Raw genomic sequence first — 26336 nt, 5'->3', positions numbered from 1 at the left:
GTGGAAGAAAAACTAACTACAGGTCTTCAAACACTGTCTGCCTGTTATGATCACAATTACCTGAAACCAAATCCCTCTAAAACACAAGTGCGTGCTTTCCATTTACGAAACAGAGAGGCTAGAAGGAAACTAAACATAACCTGGAGAGGACAACAACTGACCAACTGCGATACCACTAAATACCTCGGAGTAAAGCTAGAACGTTCCCTCACGTTCAAAGTCCACTGCAAGGACACAAAAATGAAAGTATCTACTACGAACAACATCATTCGGAAACTGACAGGTAACAATTGGAGCGCACAATCAGATGTTCTTCGTACATCTGCATTGTCCTTATCCTTCTCCGCTGCTGAATATGCAGCAACCTTGTGGCAGAACTCCAATCATGCCAAACAAGTGGACATTGCCCTTAATGAAACAGGACGCATTGTCACTGGCTGCTTGCGGGCAACTCCTATTAATAAAATATATCATCTCATGGGCGTAGCACCTCCACATATCAGAAGAAGAACAGCAACAGAAAAAGAGAAGCGGAAACAGGAGAAGACGCCCCTTGTTCGGATGTGAATACAAGTATCCAAGATTGAGATCAAGAAAGAGTTTCCTCCTTTCAACAGAACCACTTTTAACGTCACCTGCAAATCGTCCAAAACAGCTTTGGCGTTACTCACCATCAGAGAGGTAAAAATGGTTCAAATGGCTCTGAGCACTATGGGACTCAACTGCTGTGGTCATAAGTCCCCTAGAACTTAGAACTACTTAAACCTAACTAACCTAAGGACATCACACACATCCATGACCGAGGCAGGATTCGAACCTGCGACCGTAGCGGTCGTGCGGTTCCAGACTGTAACGCCTTTAACCGCTCGGCCACTTCGGCCGGCTTCAGAGAGGTACTGGAACAACCCTAAAGAAGAGCTTGCTAAAGGACGTCACTTCCCATATCAAACATGAAAGGTCCTCAACAGGCTGAGAACTGATGTAAGTCAATTTGAAGAAATGGGGTTTCTCTCCAGGAGATGAACTATGCGAATGTGGCGAACAGCAAGATCATCAACACCTGCACAACTGCAGAAACCTCTCAGCCCCATGCCCGATGGACCACCTGGTTATTGCCAACGATACAGCAGTTCATACGGCGGAATTTTGGATGTCATATGGAATTTAATGGCGTACTTACACTCTTTCTAAATTAATGTCATATGGAATCTAAACATGTACTTATATTGAGAATGAGATTTTCACTCTGCAGCGGAGTGTGCGCTGACATGAAACTTCCTGGCAGATGAAAACTGTGTGCCGGACCGAGACTCAAACTCGGGACCTTTGCCTTTCGCAGGCGAGTGCTATACCATCTGAACTACCCAAGCACGACTCACACCCCGTCCACACAGCTTCACTTCTGTCAGTTCCTCGTCCCCTACTTTCCTGCTCGCAGGAGAGCTTGTTTTAATGGTTCAAATGGCTCTGAGCACTATGGGACTTAGCTTCTATGGTCATCAGTCCCCTAGAACTTAGAACTACTTAAACCTAAATAACCTAAGGTCATCACACACATCCATGCCCGAGGCAGGATTCGAACGTGCGACCGGAGCGATCGTGCGGTTCCAGACCGAAGCGACTAGAACCGCTCGGCCACCCCGGTAGGCCTTGTTTTAATCTGCCAGGAAGTTTCATGTACGTATATTGTTTGTAAATTGCTGTCTATCGGCAATATGTCTATGTTATGTTCTGGACACAAGTAAATAAATAAAAAATACGAGAAATATCGCCGCACTATCCTTAACGGTCATTAAGTGAATGCCGTCGTCCAATGCGTTGCCTGTGGTGAGTGGTAATGCCTGAAATGTGGTATTCTCAGTACACTCATGACCCTGTGGATCGGGAATACTGAATTCCCTAACGATTTCCGAAACGGAATGTTCGACATGTCTACCTTCAACTACCATTCCGCATTCCAAGTCCCTTATATGTCGTCGTGCAGCCACAATCGCATTGGACAGTTTTTCACATGAATCGCCTGAGTACAAATGACAGCTCCGCCAATGCCCTGCCCTTTTTATACTTTATGTACGCGGTACTACCGACATCTGTAAATGTGCATCGCTGTCCCACGACTTTCGGCACCTCAGTGTGTATTACAATAACAGTAGTGAAGAGATGCAACTTTCGTTCTTGCAACTTGTGTGTGGTGCGGTGAGTTGTCTGATTACTATACTACTGGCCATTAAAATTGCTACACCAAGAAGAAATGCAGATGATGAACGGGTATTCATTGGACAAATATATTATACTAGAACTGACATGTGATTACATTTTCACGCAGTTTGGGTGCATAGATCCTGAGAAATCAGTACCCAGAACAACCACATCTGGCCGTAATAACGCCTTGATACGCCTGGGCATTGAGTCAAACAGAGCTTGGATGGCGTGTACAGGTACAGCTGCCCATGCAGCTTCAACACGATACCACAGTTCATCAAGAGTAGTGACTGGCGTATTGTGACGAGCCAGTTGTTCGGCCACCATTGACCAGACGTTTTCAATTGGTGAGAGATCTGGAGAATATGCTGGCCAGGACAGCAGTCGACAGCAGTTCAAAGTGCCGTCAATGCGAACAAGAGGTGACCGAGACGTGTAACCAATGGCACCCCATACCATCACGCAGGGTAATACGCCAGTGTGGCGATGACGAATACACACTTCCAATGTGCATTCGCCGCGATATCACCAAACACGGATGCGACCATCATGATGCTGTAAACAGAACCTGGATTCATCCGAAAAAATGACGTTTTGCCATTCGTGCACCCAGGTTCGTCGTTGAGCACACCATCGCAGGCGCTCCTGTCTGTGATGCAGCTTCAAGGGTAACCGCAGCCATGGTCTCCGAGCTGATAGTCCGTGCTGCTGCAAACGTCGTCGAACTGTTCGTGCAGATGGTTGTTGACTTGCAAACGTCCCCATCTGTTGACTCAGGGATCGAGACGTGGCTGCACGATCCGTTACAGCCATGCGGATAAGATGCCTGTCGTCTCGACTGCTAGTGATACGAGGCGGTTGTGATCCAGCGCGGCGTTCCGTGTCACCCTCCTGAACCCACCTATTCCGTATTCTGCTAACAGTAATTGGATCTCGACCAACGCGAGCAGCAATGTCGCGATACGATAAACCGCAATCGCGATAGGCTACAATCCGACCTTTATCAAAGTCGGAAAAGTGATGGTACGCATTTCTCCTCCTTACACGAGGCATCACAACAACGTTTCACCAGGCAACGCCGGTCAACTGCTGTTTGTGTATGAGAAATCGGTTGGAAACTTTCCTCATGTCAGCACGTTGTAGGTGTCGCCAGCGGCGCCAACCTTGTGTTAATGCTCTGAAAAGCTAATTATTTGAATCTCACAGCATCTTCTTCCTGTCGGTTAAATTTCGCGTCTGTAGCACGTCATCTTCGTGGTGCAGCAATTTTAATGGCCAGTAGTGTATTTCCGCTACAGTACCGTAAGTGCAGCACAAGACCCGCTGACTGACACGGTCTAGGCGTTAGCTGTAGCACTATCATACCGATGCTGCAGAAGTAATGCACTTTCGATATTTCCTCGCTCGCATTTCGTCTTCCCATTTTTTAGCGCCCTGCTCCCGGCTTAATATCCACTGCGCGAATTAAATGCATCCAGCGACTGGATCAGAAATGCCTGCGCCGCAATCGGAATGTTTGCGAACGGCATTCGCGCCTCGTCGGCGCCCTCTGTGGCACGGATAACTGCTGCGGGTGCATTGTCGCGCCCACGCACTGCATTCTTCTTCTCCCTCCCACGCCTCCTCCCATTCCTTCTCCCCCCTCCCTTCCCTCCTCAACCTCCCCCCGCCCCCCACCAAGCTCGTACCACCACCTACCACTGCCTCTTAAGCCCGCCAAGTTTAAGTAATTCACGGTCCAACTCGTGAACAAGGCAACAAAAATTTCGTGAACATTGTCCGGGGCTCGCTGGCGAAGCTGCCATTAACAAGATGGGCTCCCCGTTGCGGTCCACGCACTCTGCGACTGACAGGAATGGGGCTAAGAACAAGAGGAGAGGAAATAAGAGGGGCCGGGCAGGGGAGGGGAGGGGGAGTGCTGAGATTTATGAAGGGCGCGCGCCGCGTATCACGGTGCAGTTTGTGAATTACTGCCCCGCGGAAAGGCCGGAGGTATCTGTCTGTCTGCAGCAATTTGGACGAGTCTTATCGCGCAGGGCCTGCAGGCAGGGCGCTCTCGCAGCCTGTCCTGGAGACAGCAACTGGCTGAGATAGCCTCGACCTCTTGCTAACGCCGGAAACGCCTCTGGAGGCGCTTCTAGCATCAATATTTCCAGCACTACTACTGAATTCGTCAGCGTACATGTTTCGTGCGCAGGTATCCAACCATCTGCAATTTCATTTCTGCAGTAAGAACTGTACACGTCAAAAGTGCATCGCTAGCAATGGTAGTACCACAAATCGAGCGGCTAAAACGGAATGAAAAATTATTTTAATATACGGAAATTTGTGTGTTCCAACACCCTTCGTTCAATTATCGGTAAAACACAGCATGGTTTTGCTCACAGTCTATGAAGGTTAACTGATCTAAAGACTACAGGAGCACGGGTTGCTCAAGAAATACGTAATATTTCTGGCTTAGTCAGCCATCATATAAGGGCTCCAAGAAGCTGTTCCCAGAGCAGTGGAGATGCAAGAAGTATATAGAAGGTGTTACGAAAAGGTACGTGATGACTGGGTGTTGTGTGATGTCCTTAGGTTAGTTAGGTTTAAGTAGTTCTACGTTCTAGGGGACTGATGACCATAGATGTTAAGTCCCATAGTGCTCAGAGCCATTTGAACAAAAAAGTACGGCCAGACTTTCAGGAAACTTTCCTCACACACAAAGAAAGAAAATATGTTACGTGGACATGTGTTCGGAAACGCTTACTTTCCATGTTAGAGCTCATTTTCATACTTCTCTTCAAATCACATTAATCATGGAATGGAAACACACAGCAACAGAACGTACCAGCGTGACTTCAAACGCTTTGTTACAGGAAATGTTCAAAATGTCCTCCGTTAGCGAGGATACATGCATCCACCCTCCGTCGCATGGAATCCCTGATGCGCTGATGCAGCCCTGGAGAATGGCGTGTTGTATCACAGCCGTCCACAATACGAGCACGAAGAGTCTCTACATTTGGTACCGGGGTTGCGTAGACAAGAGCTTTCAAATGCCCCCATAAATGAAAGTCAACAGGGGTTGAGGTCAGGAGAGCGTGGAGGCCATGGAATTGGTCCGCCTCTACCAATCCATCGGTCACCGAATCTGTTGTTGAGAAGCGTACGAACACTTCGACTGAAAAGTGCAGGAGCTCCATCGTGCATGAACCACATGTTGTGTCGTACTTGTAAAGGCACATGTTCTAGCAGCACAGGTAGAGTATCCCATATGAAATCACGATAACGTGCTCCATTGAGCGTAGGTGGAGGAACATGCGGCCCAATCAAGACATCACCAACAGTGCCTGCCCAAACGTTCACAGAAAATCTGTGCGTGCGGATTCTCGTCAGGCCACATATGTTGACTGTGAAAATTTACAATTTGATCACGTTGGAATGAAGCCTCATCCGTAAAGAGAACATTTGCACTGAAATGAGGATTGACACATTGTTGGATGAACCATTCGCAGAAGTGTACCCGTGGAGGCCAATCAGCTGCTGATAGTGCCTGCACACGCTGTACATGGTACGGAAACAACTGGTTCTCCCGTAGCACTCTCCATACAGTGACATGGTCAACGTTACCTTGTACAGCAGCAACTTCTCGGGCGCTGACATTGGGATTATAGTCAACTGCACGATGAATTGCCTCGTCCATTGCAGGTGTCCTCTTCGTTCTAGGTCTTCCCCAGTCGCGAGTCATAGGCTGGGATGTTCCGTGCTCCCTAAGACGCCGATCAATTGCTTCGAACGTCTTCCTGTCGGGACACCTTCGTTCTGGAAATCTGTCTCGATACAAACGTACCGCGGCACGGCTATTGCCCCGTGCTAATCCATACATCAAATGGGCATCTGCCAACTCCGCATTTGTAAACTTTGCTCTGACTGCAAAACCACGTTCGTGACGAACACTAACCTGTTGATGCTACGTACTGATGTGCTTGATGCTAGTACTGTAGAGCAATGAGTCGCATGTCAACACAAGCACCGAAGTCAACATTACCTGCCTTCACTTGGGCCAACTGGCGGTGAATCGAGGAAGTTCAGTACATACTGACGAAACTAAAATGAGCTCTAACATGGAAATTAAGCGTTTCCGGACACGTCCACATAATATCTTTTTTTTACTTGTGTGTGAGGAATGTTCCCTGAAAGTTTGGCCGTACCTTTTTGTAACAGCCTGTAGATGACGAAATGTGGTGTGAGGTACCTGTGACAGATGTTAGATTAGGTACCATTCCCGTGAGAAAGAGCGCCTGCGTACTGCTACTGCTCTGTGATTGGCTGCTGTGTTCGGAGCAAGGGCGCCAAAACGTTATAGTTGTTATTATTATTAGTTAAACTACATTGGAATGACTTCACTTTTCAATATAAATATCTCTCAACAGCAGACAGTCATTTTAGAATTATTAAAAACAATTTAAATCAAGAACAAAAGACTGACGAAATTGCAAACGAAGCACTTCGGAAGCGTTCGGGTCACGCATTTTCTGGTATGGCGCGCGAAGTGTTTCGGGCCGTTCGTCAGTCTGGATTAGGCAGTCGAGAAGACCAGACATGTTGTCTGTCGTAGGATGTGTTTCCAATTTTTATTTAAGTTCCTGTTCGCTACTCTGGATTAGGCAGTCGAGATGTACAGTCATGCTGTCTGTGGCAGGATGTGTTTGCCAGTATTCAGTATTAAAAGATTCACTCCGGTAGTCATGAGGCAAAGACATGTGCCACAAATAGTGTAAAGATACGTTTTCGTAAACATTGTGTTTGATCCTGTACTTTGCTGTATCAGAAGGTATTGTATTAAGATCATGTAGTCTTCTCGTGTGGCTATATTAAAATACGCGAGCGGCATCCCACAGAAGTGGTAAATTATTTCAGAACAGTACCTCCCTAAAAGTCAGTTTCAGCCTCAAGATACAGAACTTACGACCAGCGTGCTGTTTCCTGCGCTGGGGACATCAACTTGAAGACAGCATGTTAGTGAACTATAACAGAACCTTCGTATTCCACACAGCGCAGTGGAAACAACTAGGCACCTCACGTGTACTGCATGCACAGAACAAATGTGCTCAGTGACACATCGTCTGCAGTAATGCAGAGGAGGTAAAGGAGGATGATCGTTATTAACACCAACAATCAATTCATTCTTCCTTTCTTGCCATAAAGAGTAACGGCTAACACGCGTTTATGGCCAGCAGACTTACAAACGAGGTATCATTTGGTAAAAGCCTAAAGATTTGCCTGAAATAATACACGGGGTGGTTATAATTCAAGCGAAGCTACTCGCGGATGTCCAGCGTGGCCTGTAATTATCGTGTGAGAGCGAAACTTAGTAGATACGCCAATGCGTTAATGCGGAACCGATTTACGCTGGAAAATAATTACTTCTGACTATGGCCACCAGGTGCAAATTTGGCGCTGTACAGCATTTCGCCGACGTCTCTCATATTGAAAAAACTGCGTAAGCAGCAGTTAATAATAAAATCAACATTATGCCTTACTCACCTGTTTGAAACTGTTTGACCATGTCCCGTTCTTTATCCATTACACAAGGAAACATTTCTATACGCTTTCTCGCGTTCATAGGGCCAGATTTGCACCTGGTGGCCAAAACTGGAACTATTTTTTTTTCAGCGTAAATTACAGCCCACACTAGACCTCTGCGAGCAGTTGCACATTAATTATAACCATCCGGTACGTTACGTGCAATATTTGTTGCTATCGTTGTGGTCTTCAGTCCGAAGTCTGGTTCGATGCAACTCCTTACGCTGTTCTATCCTGGGCAAGCTCTGCATCTCTGAATAACCAAAAAATGGTTCAAATCGTTCTGAGCACTATGGGACTTAACATCTGAGCTCATCAGTCCCCTAGAACTTAGAACTACTTAAACCTAACTAACCTAAGGACATCACACACAACCATGCCCGAGGCAGGATTCGAACCTGCGACAATTGCGGTCGCGCGGTTCTAGACTGAAGCGCCTAGAACCGCTCGGCCACACCGGCCGGCTCTGAATAACAGCCGTATCCTTGCAACCTGCTTATGTTTTTCATCCCTTGATCCCTCTCTACAATTTTTACCTCCCCCACTTCCCTTCATTAGCAAATTGACGATCCCTTGATGCCTCAGAATGCGCCCTATCGCCCAATCCCTTCTCTTAGTCAAATTGTACCATACATTCCATTTTTCCCAGTTAGACTCAGTACCTCTTCACTAATTACGCGATCTACCCATCTAATCTGGAGCACTGATACGCAGCACCACGTTTCCAAAGCTTATGTTCTCTTTTTGTCTGAAATGCTTACCGTCCATGTTTCATTTCTGTACAAGGCTACATTGCCTGCAAATACCTTCAGAAAAGATTTCCTAGCACTTAAATTGATATTAGATGTTATCAGATTCCTGGTTTTCTGAATTTTTTTTCTTGTTACAGCACAGGTGTTTCGGAGCACACCGTTCACTGTACATTACCGAACGTGGGAGCACCGCAAAAGACCATCCCTGCGTGTTTACATGTTGACCCAACGACATCGTCAATTACGATCGCAGTGGGCACGGTATCATCGGAATTCGACCGTTGATCAATGGAAACGTATCGGCTCTTCGGGTACATCACATCTTTGCTACATTAGGTCGCTGGTCGTCTCCACATATGCCGTCATCGACGTGAACGGCGGTTCGAAACGTGCAGCGCGCCACGGACGCAGGCTGGTGGAAACAGTATTATGCTATCACGGACATGCTCCTGCGCTTGCACGGAACCTGTGACAGTAATTGAAGACATGCAAACAGCTACGAACCACCTGCATCCCTTCATGCTTGCCATCGTCTCCGACGGCGATGTCATCTTTCAGCAGTGTAACTGTCCGTATCTCGTAGCCAGAACCGTGCTACAGTGGTTTGAGCAGCATTATAGTGTACTCACGTTGATATCTCGGCAACCAGATTCGACTGGTGTAAATCTTATGGAACCCATCTGCGTCGCTTTACGGCTCCATCACCGCGTACGCAATCAGCGGCCTTTTATTTACACGAATTACCTTCACAAACCTACCAGCAAACTGTGGCATCCCTGATACGCAGAATCAGTGACGTATTTCGTTCCAAAGATGGACAAAGAAGCTATGAAGCAGGTGGTCATAATGTTTTGGCTCATCAGTGTATATGGCCGCACGGTTCATACCAGGATTGGTCTGCTAAGCCATCAGAGACATCTCCACACCTGAACAGTGATTCAATAATGGAAATGCAGAGGAAAAAATAAAAACTGATTTCCGAATATCACCCGATAACGACGATTGTTATTGCAGACATACGAAAATGGCCGCAGCTCGAAACAGGCCAGTAATGTACTGTAAAAACGTGATGCACCAAAAGGTCACCTTGTAAAAAGAATTAGACAGCTTATGGGGGATCATACTTCAAAAATTATGTCGAGGCTGTCGCCCCTCCCCCCCCCCCCCCCCCCACACACACACATGAAGAAACTACGGGATCTTTTTCCACTCAAGTGAGAGTGTCCTTTAGAAGTCGGCCGGTGTGGCCGAGCGGTTCTAGGCGCTTCAGTCTAGAACCGCGCGACCGCTACGGTCGCAGGTTCGAATCCTGCCTCGGGCATGGATGTGTGTGATGTCCTTAGGTTAGTTAGGTTTAACTAGTTCTAAGTTCTAGGGGACTAATGACCTCAGAAGTTGAGTCCCATAGTGCTCAGAGCCATTTGAACCATTTTTAAAGATGGTCCGGCGAAAGTTAAAGATGACCCTCGTTCACAACGCCCTTCGATACCTACCGGCGATGCTCATGTCTCAGTTCATAATGAATTCGTGCTACATGGACAAATTGTCAATCGATGGTACTATTCGGGACCTGTTGCAACGCCTGCGAGAAAATCCGAGATAGAAACTGCCTGAAATGTGGCGAGCAATTGATGGTTCCCAGAACGGCCTGGAATGTGACGAGACAATTAATGGTTCTTGCATAACGTCAACGCACCCGCGCGTTCATCCCTGTTGGTGTGCGACTGTTGCACAAGAAACGAAGTCATTGGGCTTCCTCATCCTCCGCAGTGTCCACACCTGGGCCACTGCGGACTTTATTTTATTTTCAAAGTTGAGAACGCCGCTGAAAGGACGAAGATTTGTAACGATAGACGAGATACCTAGAGTAAAACAGAAATAATATCCGGCGTCCCCCAAGGAAGCGTTATAGGCCCTCTATTGTTACTGATCTATATTAACGACATAGGAGACAATCTGAGTAGCCGTCTTAGATTGTTTGCAAACGATGCCGTCATTTACCGTCTTGTAAAGTCATCAGATGATCAAAACGACTTGCTAAATGATTTAGATAAGATATCTGTATGGTGCGAAAAGTGGCAATTGACCCTGAATAAAGAAAAGTGCGAAGTTATTCATACGAGTACTAAAAGAAATCAGCTAAATTTCGATTACGCGATAAGTCACACAGATATGAGGGCTGTTAAATACTTAGGGATTACAATTACAAATAACCAAAATTGGAACGATCACATAGATAATATTGTAGGTAGAGCAAACCAAAGACTGTGATTCACTGGCAGAACACTTAGAAGGTGCAACAGGTCTACCAAAGAGACTGCTTACACTACGTTTGTCCGCCTTATTATGGAGTAGTGCTGCGCGGTGCGGGATCCGCATCAGGTGGGACCGACGGGTGACATCGAAAAAGTACAAAGAAGGGCAGGTCATTTAGTATTATCGCGAAATAGCGGAGATAGTGTCACAGACATGATACGTGAATTAGAGTGGCAATCATTAAAACAAAGGCGTTTTTCGTTGCGACGGGATTTTCTCATGAAATTTCAATCACCAGTTTTCTCCTCCGATTGCGAAAACATTCTATTGGCACCCACCTACATAGGGAGAAATGATCATCACGATAAAATAAGAGAAATCAGGACTAGCACGGAAAAATTTAAGTGCTCGTTTTTCCCGCGTGCCGTTCGAGAGTGGAACGGTAGAGAGACAGCATGAAGGTGGTTCATTGAACCCTCTGCCAGGCATTTTATTGTGAATAGCGGAGTAACCACGTAGATGTAGATGTAGAAAAAAAATCGTAGATGGCGCTTCGTGCGGTGCAGCAAGAAGTGTACCGAGACTGTTTCCGGAAGCGGAAAGCCGTAAGGAGCGGAGTATCAATTGTGGAGGGGAGTATTTCGATGTACAGTTACAGCTTGATGCGATGAAAGGAAATAATGAAAAGGTATGGATTAAAAATAAATAAATATAGGAGTGAAGTAATGGTATTTGGAAGAGAGAAAGGGATCAACGGAAATATTACCTTGAATGGAGAACCCCTCAAAGTGGTAGAAAGTTTCACTTATTTAGGGTGTGAAATATCTAGGGATGGAAGAATAACTAACGAAATTAATAGGAGGTTACAGAAGGGAGGCAATTTCTACCAAACAATAAAACACCTGATTTGGAATACGGAAGTTTCAGAAAAAGCAAAACTCATGTATAAGAATTATTACTTCCCTATTGTCACCTATGGTGGAGAAACATGGACAATGACGGAAAGGGACTGGAGCAGACTGCAAGCAGGGGAAATGAAGTTTCTCAGAGCAGTTAAGGGAAAAACAAGAATGGATCTGTCCAGGGATGTAGAAATTAGAAAGGACCTTAAACACGTAAGTATGAGAGAAGAAATTGAAAAAAAGAGATTAAGATGGTATGGGCATGTTAAAAGGATGCATGGGCAGAGACTCCCCAAAATTATGGAAGAACTAAAGATGGATGGGAAAAGACCTAGAGGGCTCCCAAGAACACGGTGGAAAATGGGAGTGAGAAAATACAGGGTGTTACAAAAAGATACGGCCAAACTTTCAGGAAACATTCCTCACACACAAAGAAAGAAAATATGTTATGTGGACATGTGTCCGGAAACGCTTACTTTCCTTGTTAGAGCTCATTTTCTTACTTCTCTTCAAATCACATTAATCATGGAATGGAAACACACAGCAATAGAACGTACCAGCGTGACTTCAAACACTTTGTTACAGGAAATGTTCAAAATGTCCTCCGTTAGCGAGGATACATGCATCCACCCTCCGTCGCATGGAATCCCTGATGCGCTGATGCAGCCCTGGAGAATGGCGTGTTGTATCACAGCCGTCCACAATACGAGCACGAAGAGTCTCTACATTTGGTACCGGGGTTGCGTAGACAAGAGCTTTCAAATGCCCCCATAAATGAAAGTCAACAGGGGTTGAGGTCAGGAGAGCGTGGAGGCCATGGAATTGGTCCGCCTCTACCAATCCATCGGTCACCGAATCTGTTGTTGAGAAGCGTACGAACACTTCGACTGAAAAGTGCAGGAGCTCCATCGTGCATGAATCACATGTTGTGTCGTACTTGTAAAGGTACATGTTCTAGCAGCACAGGTAGAGTATCCCGTATGAAATCATGATAATGTGCTCCATTGAGCGTAGGTGGAAGAACATGGGACCCAATCAAGACATCACCAACAGTGCCTGCACAAACGTTCACAGAAAATCTGTGTTGATGACGTGATTGCACAATTGCGTGCGGATTCTCGTCAGGCCACATATGTTGACTGTGAAAATTTACAATTTGATTACGTTGGAATGAAGCCTCATCCGTAAAGAGAACATTTGCACTGAAATGACGATTGACACATTGTTGGATGAACCATTCGCAGAAGTGTACCCGAGGAGGCCAATCAGCTGCTGATAGTGCGTGCACACGCTGTACATGGTACGGAAACAACTGGTTCTGCCGTAGCACTCTCCATACAGTGACGTGGTGAACGTTATCTTGTACAGCAGCAACTTCTCTGACGCTGACATTAGGGTTATCTTCAACTGCCCGAAGAATTGCCTCGTCCATTGCAGGTGTCGTCGTCGTTCTAGGTCTTCCCCAGTCGCGAGTCATAGGCTGGGATGTTCCGTGCTCCCTATGACGCCGATCAATTGCTTCGAACGTCTTCCTGTCGGGACACCTTCCTTCTGGAAATCTGTCTCGATACAAACGTACTGCGCCACGGCTATTGCCCCGTGCTAATCCATACATCAAATGGGCATCTGCCAACTCCGCATTTGTAAACATTGCACTGACTGCAAAACCACGTTCGTGATGAACACTGTTGTAGACTGGCAAGACAGCCAATCCACAATGACGGGTAGCCGAAAGGCATGCGTTTAAGCTCAGGCACGATGGTGTGAAGTCTGGAACAGGTCAGGGATATGAGACTAGCAAAAACAGTACGTATCTGCTGGAATACTTCACTTTAAGCCATAATTGGTGACCATCAGTCTGACGGTACATGCATCACAAGATAAATAGCAATTGATAATGGCGCCTTGCTAGGTCGTAACAAATGACGTAGCTGAAGGCTATGCTAACTATCGTCTCGGCAAATGAGAGCGTAATTTGTCAGTGAACCATCGCTAGCAAAGTCGGCTGTACAACTGGGGTGAGTGCTAGGACGTCTCTCTAGATCTGCCGTGTGGCGGCGCTCGGTCTGCAATCACTGATAGTGGCGACACGCGGGTCCGACGTATACTACCGGACCGAGGCTGATTTAAAGGCTACCACCTAGCAAGTGTGGTGTCTGGTGGTGACACCACAAACACTAACCTGTTGATGCCACGTACTGATGTACTTGATGCTAGCACTGTAGAGCAATGAGTCGCATGTCAACACAAGCATCGAAGTCAACATTACCTTCCTTCAATTGCGCCAACTGGCGGTGAATCGAGGAAGTACAGTACATACTGACGAAAGTAAAATGAGTTCTAACATGGAAATTAAGCGTTTCCTGACGCATGTCCACATAACATCTTTTCTTTATTTGTGTGTGAGGAATGTTTCCTGAAAGTTTGGCCGTACCTTTTTGTAACACCTTGTATGTGGAAAGAAGAGGTGTGACCTGGCAGCTAGTGGAGGAAGAGAAGTGGTAGGAGGACCGAGCCAAATGGAGAGGACTCGCTAGCACCCAGACCCGGCAGTAGCTGGAGCAGGATTCGGATATAGATAGATAGATAGTGTTTCGAGGCAGACCATGCACGATAAGTAAAAGGTACGCGTAGGATAATTTAGTGGAGAAAGCTCCGGAATTTTCTGGAGCGACCTCGTATTGGTCTGTAGCTGCCCTCTGGAGATGTGGAGGGAAGGTGCCGTGAGGGACGACCTGTGGCGGACCGCCCCACTCGTCTTGCCTGGAGTGCAAGCGGCCCGGGCGAGTCCTCGGCACGTGCCGTCCGCGCGGCCGTGTCGCCTCTCCACGTGGCCGGGCAAATATTTGCCCTACCTGCGGCACACAAGGTCGCGCCGGCGAAATGGCCCGCCGTAACTGCCAGCCCCTCTGCCCGCTGCGAGAACAACCCAACAGCACATTCGATAGGCCTTGAAAAACTAAACACAGATCAATCGAGAAAACAGGAAGAAGCTGTGTGGAACTATGAAAAAATAAGCAAAATATACAAACTGAGTAGTCCATGTGCAAGATAAGCAACATCAAGGATAGCGCGAGATCAGGAGCGCCGTGGTCTCGTGGTTAGCGTGAGCAGCTGCGGAATGAGAGGTCCATGGTTCAAGTTACCCTCGGATGAAAATTTTTACTTACTTTATTTTCGCAAAGTTATGATTGTCCGTTCGTTCATTGACGTCTCTGTTCACTGTAATTAGTGTCTGTGTTTTGCGAACGCACCGCAAAACAGTGCGATTAGTAGACGAAAGGACGTGCCTCTCCAATGGGAACCGAAAACATTTGACCGCAAGGTCATACGTCAACCGATTACTCCACAGGAAAACACGTCCGATATATTCTATACGACACTGGCGACGGCATGTGCGTCATATGAGAAGAATATGTTGTCGACTCACCTAGCTTGTACACTTGGCGAATAGGTAAAAAGATTCTTTTACCTTGCCCGATTTAGGTTTTCTTGTGGATGTGATGATCACTCTCAAAAAAGTGATGAAAACATAAGCGTTTGTCACATGATGAAAACACAAGCGTTTGTCACATAAACTGAAAATTAAAAAGTTAAACTTTTCACCCTAGGGAAGTCTTGAACCAAGGACTTATCGTTCCGCAGCTGCTCACGCTAACCACGAGACCACGGCACCCCTGAGCTTGTTCTCTCCTTTTTGTTGCCTATCTTGCGCATGGACTACTCAGTTTGTATATTTTGCTTATTTTTTCACAGTTCCACACAACCGCTTCCTGTTTTCTCGATTGATCTGTCTTCAGTTTTTCAAGGCCTATCCACTGTGCCAACTTATAACTAAATCTGAGGGGGGTGCGATGGGGAGGTTCCCTTGTGAAAACCGTACCGATAAGCAGTCTGCGGCCGTGGTACGCGGTATGCGCAACCTCGATGCAGGACGCGACTACCCGCTCCCGTAAAAGCCGTCCTTACACGGGACGAGGCAGCAAACATGGACGTGGACGGGACGTCGGATCTTACGAGGGACACACGGGTCGAGCTAGTTAACGTTATCTGCGCTCTTAGCGCTCTCCAGTGGCCGTTGTCTGCTTTATTTGGCTCTCAAAGCACATAGTTTCCTTCCGAAAATGTCCGCCCCCGGTAGCTGTGTGGTCAGTGCGACAGAATGTCAATCCTAAGGGCCCGGGTTCGATTCCCGGCTGGGTCGGAGATTCTCTCCGCTCAGCGACTGGGTGTCGTGCTGTCCTAATCCTCATCATTTCATCCCCATGGACGCGCAAGTCGCCGAAGTAGCGTCAAATCGAAAGACTTGTACGCGGCGAACGGTCTACCCGACGGGTGGCCCTAGACACACCATATTTACTTACGAAAATGAACGCAAGTAAGACGGATGCATTAACTCCGTAAGCGACTGTCGAAGAAGATCGAAGAAAAGCGCGGAGAAGATTCTGGACTCGTCGATATCATTAACAGCTAATACAGGAGCGTTGCATACTGCTGTAGAACGATCTGAGATACATTCTACAATCCGATTAAAATTACTTGACAGCTGACACCTCACCCGTTGGAGCTGGATTCCTCCAATCAGAGCGCTCAACCTCACGCCCAAACAATTCACCTTTGCCAAACTGTCGCAACAATTGGTCAGTTCACTTCAAATTTCTTGATGTGTTTGGATACAGAATCATGGGTCGGGCACTTCTATTTCGTATTTCATCACACATGATAAGTACACCCAAAAAGAACACACACACAAACCACACACACAGCGATGCTAATGAAATATACACGTTTCTCACACTCTACTAATCAAACATGACTGGATATTTCCGCACAAGACACGATTCAGCGTCACATATCCAGTTAATATAATCACAGAGACCAGCTTACATTAGAAGAGCTTTGTACGGTATAGCGCGAAGCTGTTCTTTTTTAAGTCGTTGCGACTAGGTCAGCAAAGTTATAAATAAGAGGGGGAGTCAAATGAAAAACTAAAATATTTTTTTAAAATATCATTTATTGTGCAGAAGTGGTACAAAGCTGTATCACTTTTCAATGTAATCTCCCTCACGCTCAATGCAAGTCCTCCAGCGCTTACAAAGTGCATAAATTCCTTTAGAAAAAAATTCTTCTGGTACTGCGCGCAATCACTCATGCACCGGTGGCGTACCTCTTCATCAGAACGGAACTTCTTTCCTCCCATTGCGTCTTTGAGCGGTCCAGACATATGGAAATCACTTGGGGCAAGGTCTGGCGTGAGGTCGGTCGCTTGACGGCGCGGGCCCGCCCGTTGCCGGCGCGCCGTAAGGCACGGACGCTCGCACTGGGGCGTATCGCTTCCATTGGGGCGTGCCGCGGCAGTCCTCACAGGGGAAGTGACGCGTCTCTCATAGCCTCTCCTTCCCAAGTGGCTCTTTCCGCCTTCCCGTGGTGCCAGATGTTAAGCTCGGCGTTCTGCCTTGCGACAAAAGGGAGAGCTGCGACCCAACCCGATGCGAAAGCGAAGGGTGCGTGGCACAGGGGGAGCTGTGTCGAGGGACCGAACATCTGTCCCTTTCTATTCGCAGGGCACAGACCAGCAGGTGCTCTGCATGCCGGCGATCTCGTTTGTCGGCGTGGGATCGCGGCGCGAGTCGGCAAGGGTGCTTCGCCGCGCCCCTGGGCAACCGGGGCGTGTTCTGCCAAACCCAGGAGGTGGTGACATCGCCTGGGCCAGGTTAGATGGGTCCAGACCGCCGAACGTCTGGGGGACCGGCCCGCCACCTGAGTAGGAGTGGGTCCTTGGCCGAGAGGTGGATACTCGGGCAAGTAGGCGGCGAAGGGCGAGGGGTGCATCCGCCTCTCCGGAGTGCGGGGTGCAGTTGCCGAGGAGCGTCGCGTGAAATCGTCGATGACGGGGTCACCGAGGGGGACCAGTGCACTGGCGACGGTGCGCTGAACCCGGCAGCTCGGAAGTGCCCTTGACCTAGGGGCGAGGTCGCTGGGCGAGCTGCAGAAGTCGCCCCCCCCCCCCCCCCCGCCATGCCAGGGGAGCCGGTCCGGGACAAGAGACGGGCTCCCACCTTTTTCATCACTCGTTACAATCATGGCCACAAATGAAACGAGTGATTCGTGTGCGCCTCAACGGGCTTCCGCTGCGCCTGATCCCTCTCCACAGGACGAGCAGGGACGGGCAGAGAATGAGTCAGTGATGCAGAGACACTCTAGAATCACGTTGCTCATGGAGCAACAAATAAAGAATGGGAAGATAAGCCAAGCTGGACTTGCCATCATCAAAAATGAATTGGCAGCATGGGCTATTGCCCACGCTAAACTTGAAGGCAGGGTTGAAGAACTAGAAAAAGAAAATGACAGATTAAGGAGGCAACCGGCAAAGACGTGGGCGGCCGTGGCCGCGCAAGCGCCCACTAAGCGCCCACAAAACACGACGAGAGACACAACTGATAAAATGACAAAGACAACAGACACAGCAGTCTTCCTTAGGACACTGCCTGGACAGGACACGAGCGTTAAGAAAATACAGGAACTTTTCGCATAAAACATAGATCCTGTAAAAGACAAAATTAGAATTAAAAAGATAAAACCAAGCAGAAACTCCGTAATTGTCGAAGTTGCCTCTCATCAGGACAAAGACAAACTGTTGAACAACCAGAAACTGAACTCGGTGGTCAAATGTGAACCACCGAGGAAAAGAAATTCTCTCGTTATATTATACGACGTTCCCACGATTATGACAAATGATGAACTTTCAGAAACAATCAGACAGCAAAACTTTGTCGGAATGAACGAGGAAGAATTTAAGAGTTGCTTTAAGTTGAAATTTAAGACTAGGCCACGGGGTCGTGATGTTGTTCATCACGTCGCCGAAGAAACAGCGCCAATGTGGAGAAATATAACAACAATTGGCAGATTATACGTTGGTTTTCATGCCATCGATACACGAGATTATGTCGTGGTACCTCGTTGCCACAACTGTGGTGAGTTGGATCACATCTTAAGGCTGTGCACCAGGGAGCCGGCGTGCACTAAGTGTGGGGAAAACGGTCATAGCCGCAAAGATTGCAAGGCGGCGGCAGTTTGCATACCATGCAAGAATCGAGGAAAAAAGTCTTGCGGAGCCACAGGCAGGAATTGCCCGACATATAGAATGCTGGAACAGAGATTAATATCTAGAATTGATTATGGTTGAGCCCGGCATACCGAACAGGATGCCAAAGCGAAAGTCCCCGATCAAAAGGAGGAGGGACGCCATTAGGGCAAATAGATTCTTTTTTGAGGTCGCTCTCGGGCGCCGCTAAAATTGAAACAGAAGACAAAGCCATACCAACTGAATTCCCGACAATGGACATAGCCATACAAACTAACTTCCCCCTCATGGCCGAAACTCTCTCCTCTGAAAGCCGGGGAACAAAGCCGAAATTACACCAACAACGGCAAGGGCATCCTGTGGCTGTGGCAACGCCTAAAGACGACCACACGAACAAACAACCAATTCAGGAAAACACAGTGACAAGCTCAAGCACGAGCTCTACTTTACAAAGCACATCAATAGTGAGACTACCACCGGTCGATCCGGTAAGGGTGTACCCCAACTTGGAGTACACCATGCAACTATCTAGACTGGAGCAGCCGGCTACCCTGACCACTGCCTTACGACATGTGGTCCGTGTAGGACATGAAGACGGCAGGAAGATAACCATCTCGGTTATGGAGGCTGTTGACAGAATCCAGCTAAAATCAGTGAATCTCCCCACCGAATTCGGAGCCTTGCGAGACCTGCTCAAGAAAGTGTTCGAAAGACGAGGTGAGAAATTTGATCTTGACGACATTTACCAACAATCAGTACTAGCACGAATTGCGTTGGACTGGAGTAAGACCTGGCCACATGACCGAATACATACGTACTTCCCCTAATGACAAAAATAAATATTAGACAACTTAACACTCATAACAGCAGACTCGTAATGCAGGAGCTCCGAAGGGAGGTGGAGGAGAGGAGACTAGATGTACTCTGTCTACAGGAGCCATACTCCCTGGCTGGGAAAATCGTATTTGCTGCCGCAAGCTGGCAAATAGTCAGCAGAGGGGATGACCCGAAGGCGGCGATTATAATTACAAATAAACTTTTGAAAGTCACCACACTCTCACAGTTTACAACTAGCCACTGTAACGTCGTGGAGCTGCAATCCCATATGGGAACCATTACTCTCATAAACATGTATTTCCAGTATGGTGATAACATAGAACAGTACATAGACCACCTAGCGAGAGTAACCACGGCGTTGCGGGGAAGAAAAGTTGTAATAACAGCCGACATTAATGCTAAATCCCCCCTGTGGTACAGTGGCACAAGAGATGCAAATGGTGAAAAAGTCGAGGAACTCATTATGGCATCACAACTTGTGGTAGCAAACAGGCCTGGTAATCCTCCTACCTACGCTGCAGGAGGAGGACAGGGCACAAATATTGATGTCACTCTTGTAACACCAAACACAGCCAATAATATTCAAAACTGGAGAGTTACAGATAACGCCACCACAAGCGACCACAACTTGATAACTTACACCTTAGGAGAAAGAGAGTGCCGCTGGGCCATGGGATGGGAGGTACAACTAAATTACAGAAGAGCCGATTGGGAACGCCAAGCAAGGGAGTGTGACATTCCTCCATTAACGGAAGGTGACATGTATCTGGACATGGACGTAGAACAGAGAGCGGAGGAACTGGTGAATGCAGTGACAAGAGCGGTGAGGGCAGCTGTACCAACTAGGAGGGCCATGGCGGCCTCTCCGTCACCATGGTCTGCTGAACTAGGAGAACTGCGTCAATCTGTCAGAAGGCTGAGGAGGCACCACCTGCGCAGTGTCGTCTGGCAGGAACGACAAAGGTGGCAGATGCTATATAGGGAGGAAAAGCGGAAGTTCCAAAAGGAACTGCGTGAAGTTAGGATGAGAAGCTGGGAAAACTTCGTGCTCAACCAGCTAGTCATGGGCCCATGGGGGCTTCCATATAAGTTGGTAAGAGAAAAATCCGCTCTCCTCTGGAGCTATCAACAGTCAGGTACGGGGACATGATGACGGAATCTTGGCAGGAGACTGGTCCCTGTTTCCTGACGACAATGCGGATGGGGAGACAGAGGGGCAGAAGCAACTGAGAGATGAAGATCAAGAAGAATACATTAATGAGACGGCTGTCTACCCCTTCTCAGAGGAGGAGGTAGCAGCCCATATAAGATCACTGCAAAGAGGAAAAGCACCTGGGCCAGACGGCATTGTGGCGGAGGTAGTGCAGTTCCTGGCGCCTCAGCTGACTGCGCCACTTACGCATCTATACAATGAATGCCTTAGACAAAGAAAGTTCCCAAAGAAATGGAAAACGGCAAACGTAGTCATTATAAAGAAAGGACCAGACAAGGTCCCCGCGGAAGTGAAATCATACAGGCCGATTTGCTTGCTGGATTTATTCGGTAAAATACTGGAGAAATTGCTAGGTGACAGATTGGCAGCACACCGGGTGTTGTGCGGGATGAGCAACAGGCAGTTCGGGTTCAGGCCGGGGCGGTCGGCATCTGATGCAATCGCCCTGGCAGCTGAGGTCTGCAGCTCGACCCCGCACAAATACGTGGTTGGCATCATGGTTGACATCAGTGGCGCCGTCGACAACCTGTGGTGGCCTTCGCTCTTCTCCTGCTTGCGGGAGAAAGTGTCCAGGGCCGCTATACGGTTGCCTGAGGAACTATTGCAAGGATCGGGAGTTCTGGCTATCATCCCCTAGCGAAAGAGTTGGAAAAACAATTACCAAAGGATGTCCCCAAGGTTCCGTTTTAGGACCCCTCTTCTGGGACATCCATATGGAGCCTCTATTAGACAGACTACAACAAAGTGATGAGGTGCTAGAGGTGATAGCCTACGCAGATGACCTCCTCCTGTTGGTTGGCGGCCGTAGCCGCGAAGACATTGAACCAAAAATAGAGACAGCTATAGACAAACTCCAACAGTGGTGCCATACGACTAAAATGACGATATCCCCAGCAAATCCACTTACCTGTTGCTAAAAGGACATCTTATCAGAAATCCGACAGTCAGAATTGACGGTTCACCAGTTCTCCGACGACGTGAGACAGGCTATCTAGGAGTTATCATTGATGAGAGGTGGAGCTTCGGAAAACACATTGATACTGTTACCCAGAGAGCTCTCCAGATATTAAATAACCTCATTTCAATAGGCCATAAAAGATTCCATCACCCTCCACACCTAATTAAACTCTACCGCAATATCATCCTAACCTCAGTTGTGGGTTACGGCTCGGGAGTCTGGGCGCACAGGCTCGCGAGGGTTGTGCTCGCCATGGCAGTGAGAAGAGTCCAGAGAAGCATGGTATTAAGAGCTGTGGGAGCCTACAGAACATCTCCAGGGGGGGGGGGGGGCTATTAGTCATAATAGGGCTCTGCCCTCTGGACATAAAGATAAGAGAACAGCCGGCTTGGTATTGGGCCAAAAAGGGAAATTATGAGAAGATTGTAGATATCATGGGTATTAGGGTGGGGGATAAAAGGGAATTAAGGAAGAGAGGGGAGGAACTCTGGCAGGAGTCTTGGGAGGTAGAAGAGGCTGGACGCAGAACTTTCCGGTCTATACCTGATGTAAGGGAACGCCTGGAATTGAAATACTTTGAGCCCACACGAGGTCTGATCCACTGGCCATGGACCCTACCCGACATACTTATGTCGATTTGGGAAGAGGGCTACACCAGCGTGTGACTGTGGCGATCCGGAGGGTACACCCGAACATGTAGTTTACGAATGTCCCCTCTTCAATGATGTCGCAAACACACTACGTGACACACTACGCAACTATGACACATATCAACTACTTAGACGAGAGCCAGCCGAAGTGGCCGTGCGGTTAAAGGCGCTGCAGTCTGGAACCGCAAGACCGCTACGGTCGCAGGTTCGAATCCTGCCTCGGGCATGGATGTTCGTGATGTCCTTAAGTTAGTTAGGTTTAACTAGTTCTAAGTTCTAGGGGACTAATGACCTCAGCAGTTGAGTCCCATAGTGCTCAGAGCCATTTGAACCAGCCACTTAGACGAGAGGAAACTTTTCAGACCTTAAACACATTAGCTAACGAGGTATCGCGAAAAGTTCTAACTGAATACTTAAGCGAGATACACTAAATAATAAAGACAATAACCACCGGATGCGTCCTAGAGCCCTATTCCCATGCCGCCTGTGCGTGGACCGGCCGACTTTCATCTCAGTTGGAATCCGCCACGTGCAGGATTAGGGGGAGTAGGGATCAACACCACCGATTGTGACACACACCCGATATGACGTAGGATAAGTTAGTTTGTAGGACTTAGTTTATAGGAAATTACGTTAGGAACTGCAGCGAATTTAACATCGAGCCCTGCCCAGTGCCAGGGGCATGCTCTTCGGGATTAGCTCGAAGAGCAAGGCAGATTAAAAGTAGGTTTATATCTATCACTGGCACACATGTGACGCTGCAGAATACATAAATTAGTTTTAGGAATTAGATATAAACTGTAGATGTTACATAATAGATGCCCTATTGATTGTTAAACAATAACTGTAGCTCACTTATTAAAACTGAAACTTGCTGCAAACTTAGTATAAATGTATAAGTGTTATGACCCACTAATGAATTAAGGAAGTGGGTTAACTTTGTATAATTATAATGGTTTGTTAATAAAGATTTTTTTTAAAAAAAAAGGTCTGGTGAGTATGGTGGAAGAGGAAGACATTAAAAAATGCAGGTCTGTGATTGTTGCAACTGTTGTACGGGCAGTGTGGGGCCTTGCATTGTCATGTTGCACAAGGACACCTGCTGACAGCAATCCACGGTCGCTTTGGTTTGATTGCAGGCCGCAGATGATTTTTTCGGAGATCTGTGTATGATGCAATGGTGACAGTGGTCCCCCTAGGCATGTAATGCTCCAAAATGACGCCTTTTTCGTCCCAAAACAGAGTCGGCATTACCTTCCCCGTTGATGGTTCTGTTTGAAACTTCTTTGGTTTTGGTGATGAGGAATGGCGCCATTCCTTGCTCGCTCTCTTCGTTTCCGGTTGGTGGAAGTGAACCCAGGTTTCGTCCCCAGTAACATTTCTTGCAACGATGCCATCACCTTCTCGTTCAAAGCGCCGAAGAAGTTCTTCACAAGCATCAACACGTCGTTCTCTCATTTCAGGAGTCAGCTGTCATGACACTCATCTTGCAGACACTTTGTGAAACTGGAGCACATCATGCACAATGTGGTGTGGCTGACCCATGACTAAACTGTAAACATGCTGCAATGTTATTCAGTGTCACTCGGCGGTTTTCCTTCACTATGGCTTCAACTGCTGCAATGTTCTGTGGAGTCATAACTCGTTGTGCCTGACCTGGACGAGGAGCATCTTCCACTGAAGTCACACCATTTGCGTACTTCCTACTCCATTCGTAGACTTGCTGCTTTGACAAACATGCATCACCGTACTGAACCTTCATTCGTCGATGAATTTCAATAGGTTTCACACCTTGACTACGCAAAAACCGAATAACAGAACGCTGTTCTTCCCTGGTGCAAGTCGCAAGTGGGGCGGCCATCTTTATACTGGTACTGCAGTGGTTTGTGTGTATCTGTACCATGCTGCCACCTACAGGCCATTCTGCACGCAGTTTGCAGCACGCTTAGCAACTTACAGGTTAACGGCGCGAAATTTCGATTGCTTGTTACAAATTTAAGGTTTTCATTTGACTCACCCTCGTATAAATACTCCACACAGCGATGTGGCGCAAAATTTCGATTTCTTGTTACAAATTTGAGGTTTTCATTTGACTCACCCTCGTATAAATACTCCACACAGCGATGTGGTGTAGCGCAATGGTTAGTGTATCAGTGTGGTACGAGGGTTGCCCAGAAAGTAATGCACCGCAGTTTTTTTTTCAACAATTCTTTATTGAGCACAATGAGAATCACACAGACGAAAGAATGTTGTTTTATCTACACATCCTATTTTTCCACGTGATCTCCATCCCGTTCTATAGCCTTCCTTCAGTGCGAGAAAAGGGCGTGTATGCCCTGTCGGTACCATCCTTGTTCTGGTGGCGCAGCCAGTGCTTCACTGTGTGAATCACCTCCTCATCGTCCACGCATGAGTCTGCCCTCGCGAATGACAACATCAGCTCGCTGCAACATGTCAGATGTGACAGCCGTGGATGGTCTCCCCGACCGCTGCAAATCGTGGAGCTCCGCCGAACCGCCTTCTCATGACCTCACCTTACGTGCCCAGCGACTAACTGTACTTCTGTTGACAGCAGATGCTCCATAGACCTTGCACAAGCGCTAAAAATATTCCCCACAGTTTTCTTCTCTGCAATGAGAAATTCAATGGCGGCACGTTGCTTGTAACGTACATCATCACCAGACACCATTTTAAAACTGTCCTGCAGCTACGCTGTCTGTCGCAAGTGACGGAAACATGGCGTGCAGACTCAGGAGACTTCAAAAAATACGTACGTAACGTTTCGCAGTCGTAGCACTGTTTGGGGCTGAGAAAAAAAATGCGGTGCATTACTTTCGTACATAGAAGATCGTCGGTTCGAACCTCATCAATTACAACGGGTTTCTAAATCCAACTAAAACATTTTGATTATATTATTTTTATTCAGTTAATTAGTCTAATTACAATTTTTATGTTTCTAATTGTTTTCGCGTCATTTAACATTTATTGACTTATTTATTTGCTCGTATTTATCCTCCTATCATTTTATTTTCGTCTGGAATACGCCTGTGTCGCCTATAATCTGCAACCAAACGCCAACCAGGTCTGCTCATCGGTTGGTAACGTCACAGTTAGTGTAAGCAGCGTGAGGATAGTTTCAAGTACACAATGATAACGAGAAATTACAGTTTACTTTTAGAGCTAAACAGAAAATTTTCTCCCTTGAGTTTGCTCGTAAAGGTTAGCTTTAATAGCCGTGAACAAAAAGCATAGTGATTTGCCGGCCTGTGTGGCCGAGCGGTTCTAGGCGCTACAGTCTGGAACCGCGTGACCGCTACGGTCGCAGGTTCGAATCCTGCCTTGGGCATAGATGTGTGTGATGTCCTTAGGTTAGTTACGTTTAAGTTGTCCAAAGTTCTAGGGGACTGATGACCTCAGATGTTGAGTCCCATAGTATTTAGTGCCATTTTCAGACATAGACTGGCAGTCACGTTCAGGCTTAAAGTTACGGGGCCCACATTTCAATCCGTGGCCTTTGCAAAAGTTGCAAATGGTTCACATGGCTCTAAGCACTATGGGACTTAACATCTGAGGTCATCAGTCCCCTAGAACTTAGAATTACTTAAACGTAACTAACCTACGGACAACACACACATCCATGCCCGGTGCAGTATTCGAACCTGCGACTGTAGCGGTCTCGCGGTTCCAGACTGAAGCGCCTAAGACCGCTCGGCCACAATGGCCGGTGCAAAAGTTGCAGCGGGTACATTATCTGTAATACGTAACATCGACCTGTATTACATGAATACGAAAGACCCAGAATCTCTAAAACAAAACGCGAAAAAAAATTCGAACGAGGTGAACGCAAAAGTACTACTACTGTTGTCTTCGTCGCCTCAGAACTCACAACACTATTAACTGCGCCGGCCGAAGTGGCC

General features: G+C 47.4%; 1 protein-coding gene across 1 annotated transcript in view; it reads right to left on the bottom strand.

The window, feature by feature from the left end:
* The window catches only part of LOC124788223 (chordin-like protein 1), a 560639-nt gene that overhangs the window by 101721 nt on the left and 432582 nt on the right, over positions 1–26336 (bottom strand). Inside the window, exon 6 of the mRNA XM_047255444.1 lies at positions 22826–22846. Within this exon, the coding sequence (XP_047111400.1) occupies positions 22826–22846 (21 nt within the window). The remainder of the gene's footprint in view (positions 1–22825; positions 22847–26336) is intronic.

The sequence above is a fragment of the Schistocerca piceifrons genome, chromosome 1 (genome assembly GCF_021461385.2).
Source record: "Schistocerca piceifrons isolate TAMUIC-IGC-003096 chromosome 1, iqSchPice1.1, whole genome shotgun sequence".
Lineage (NCBI taxonomy): Eukaryota > Metazoa > Arthropoda > Insecta > Orthoptera > Acrididae > Schistocerca > Schistocerca piceifrons.
This window is presented reverse-complemented; position numbering and strand designations above follow the sequence as displayed.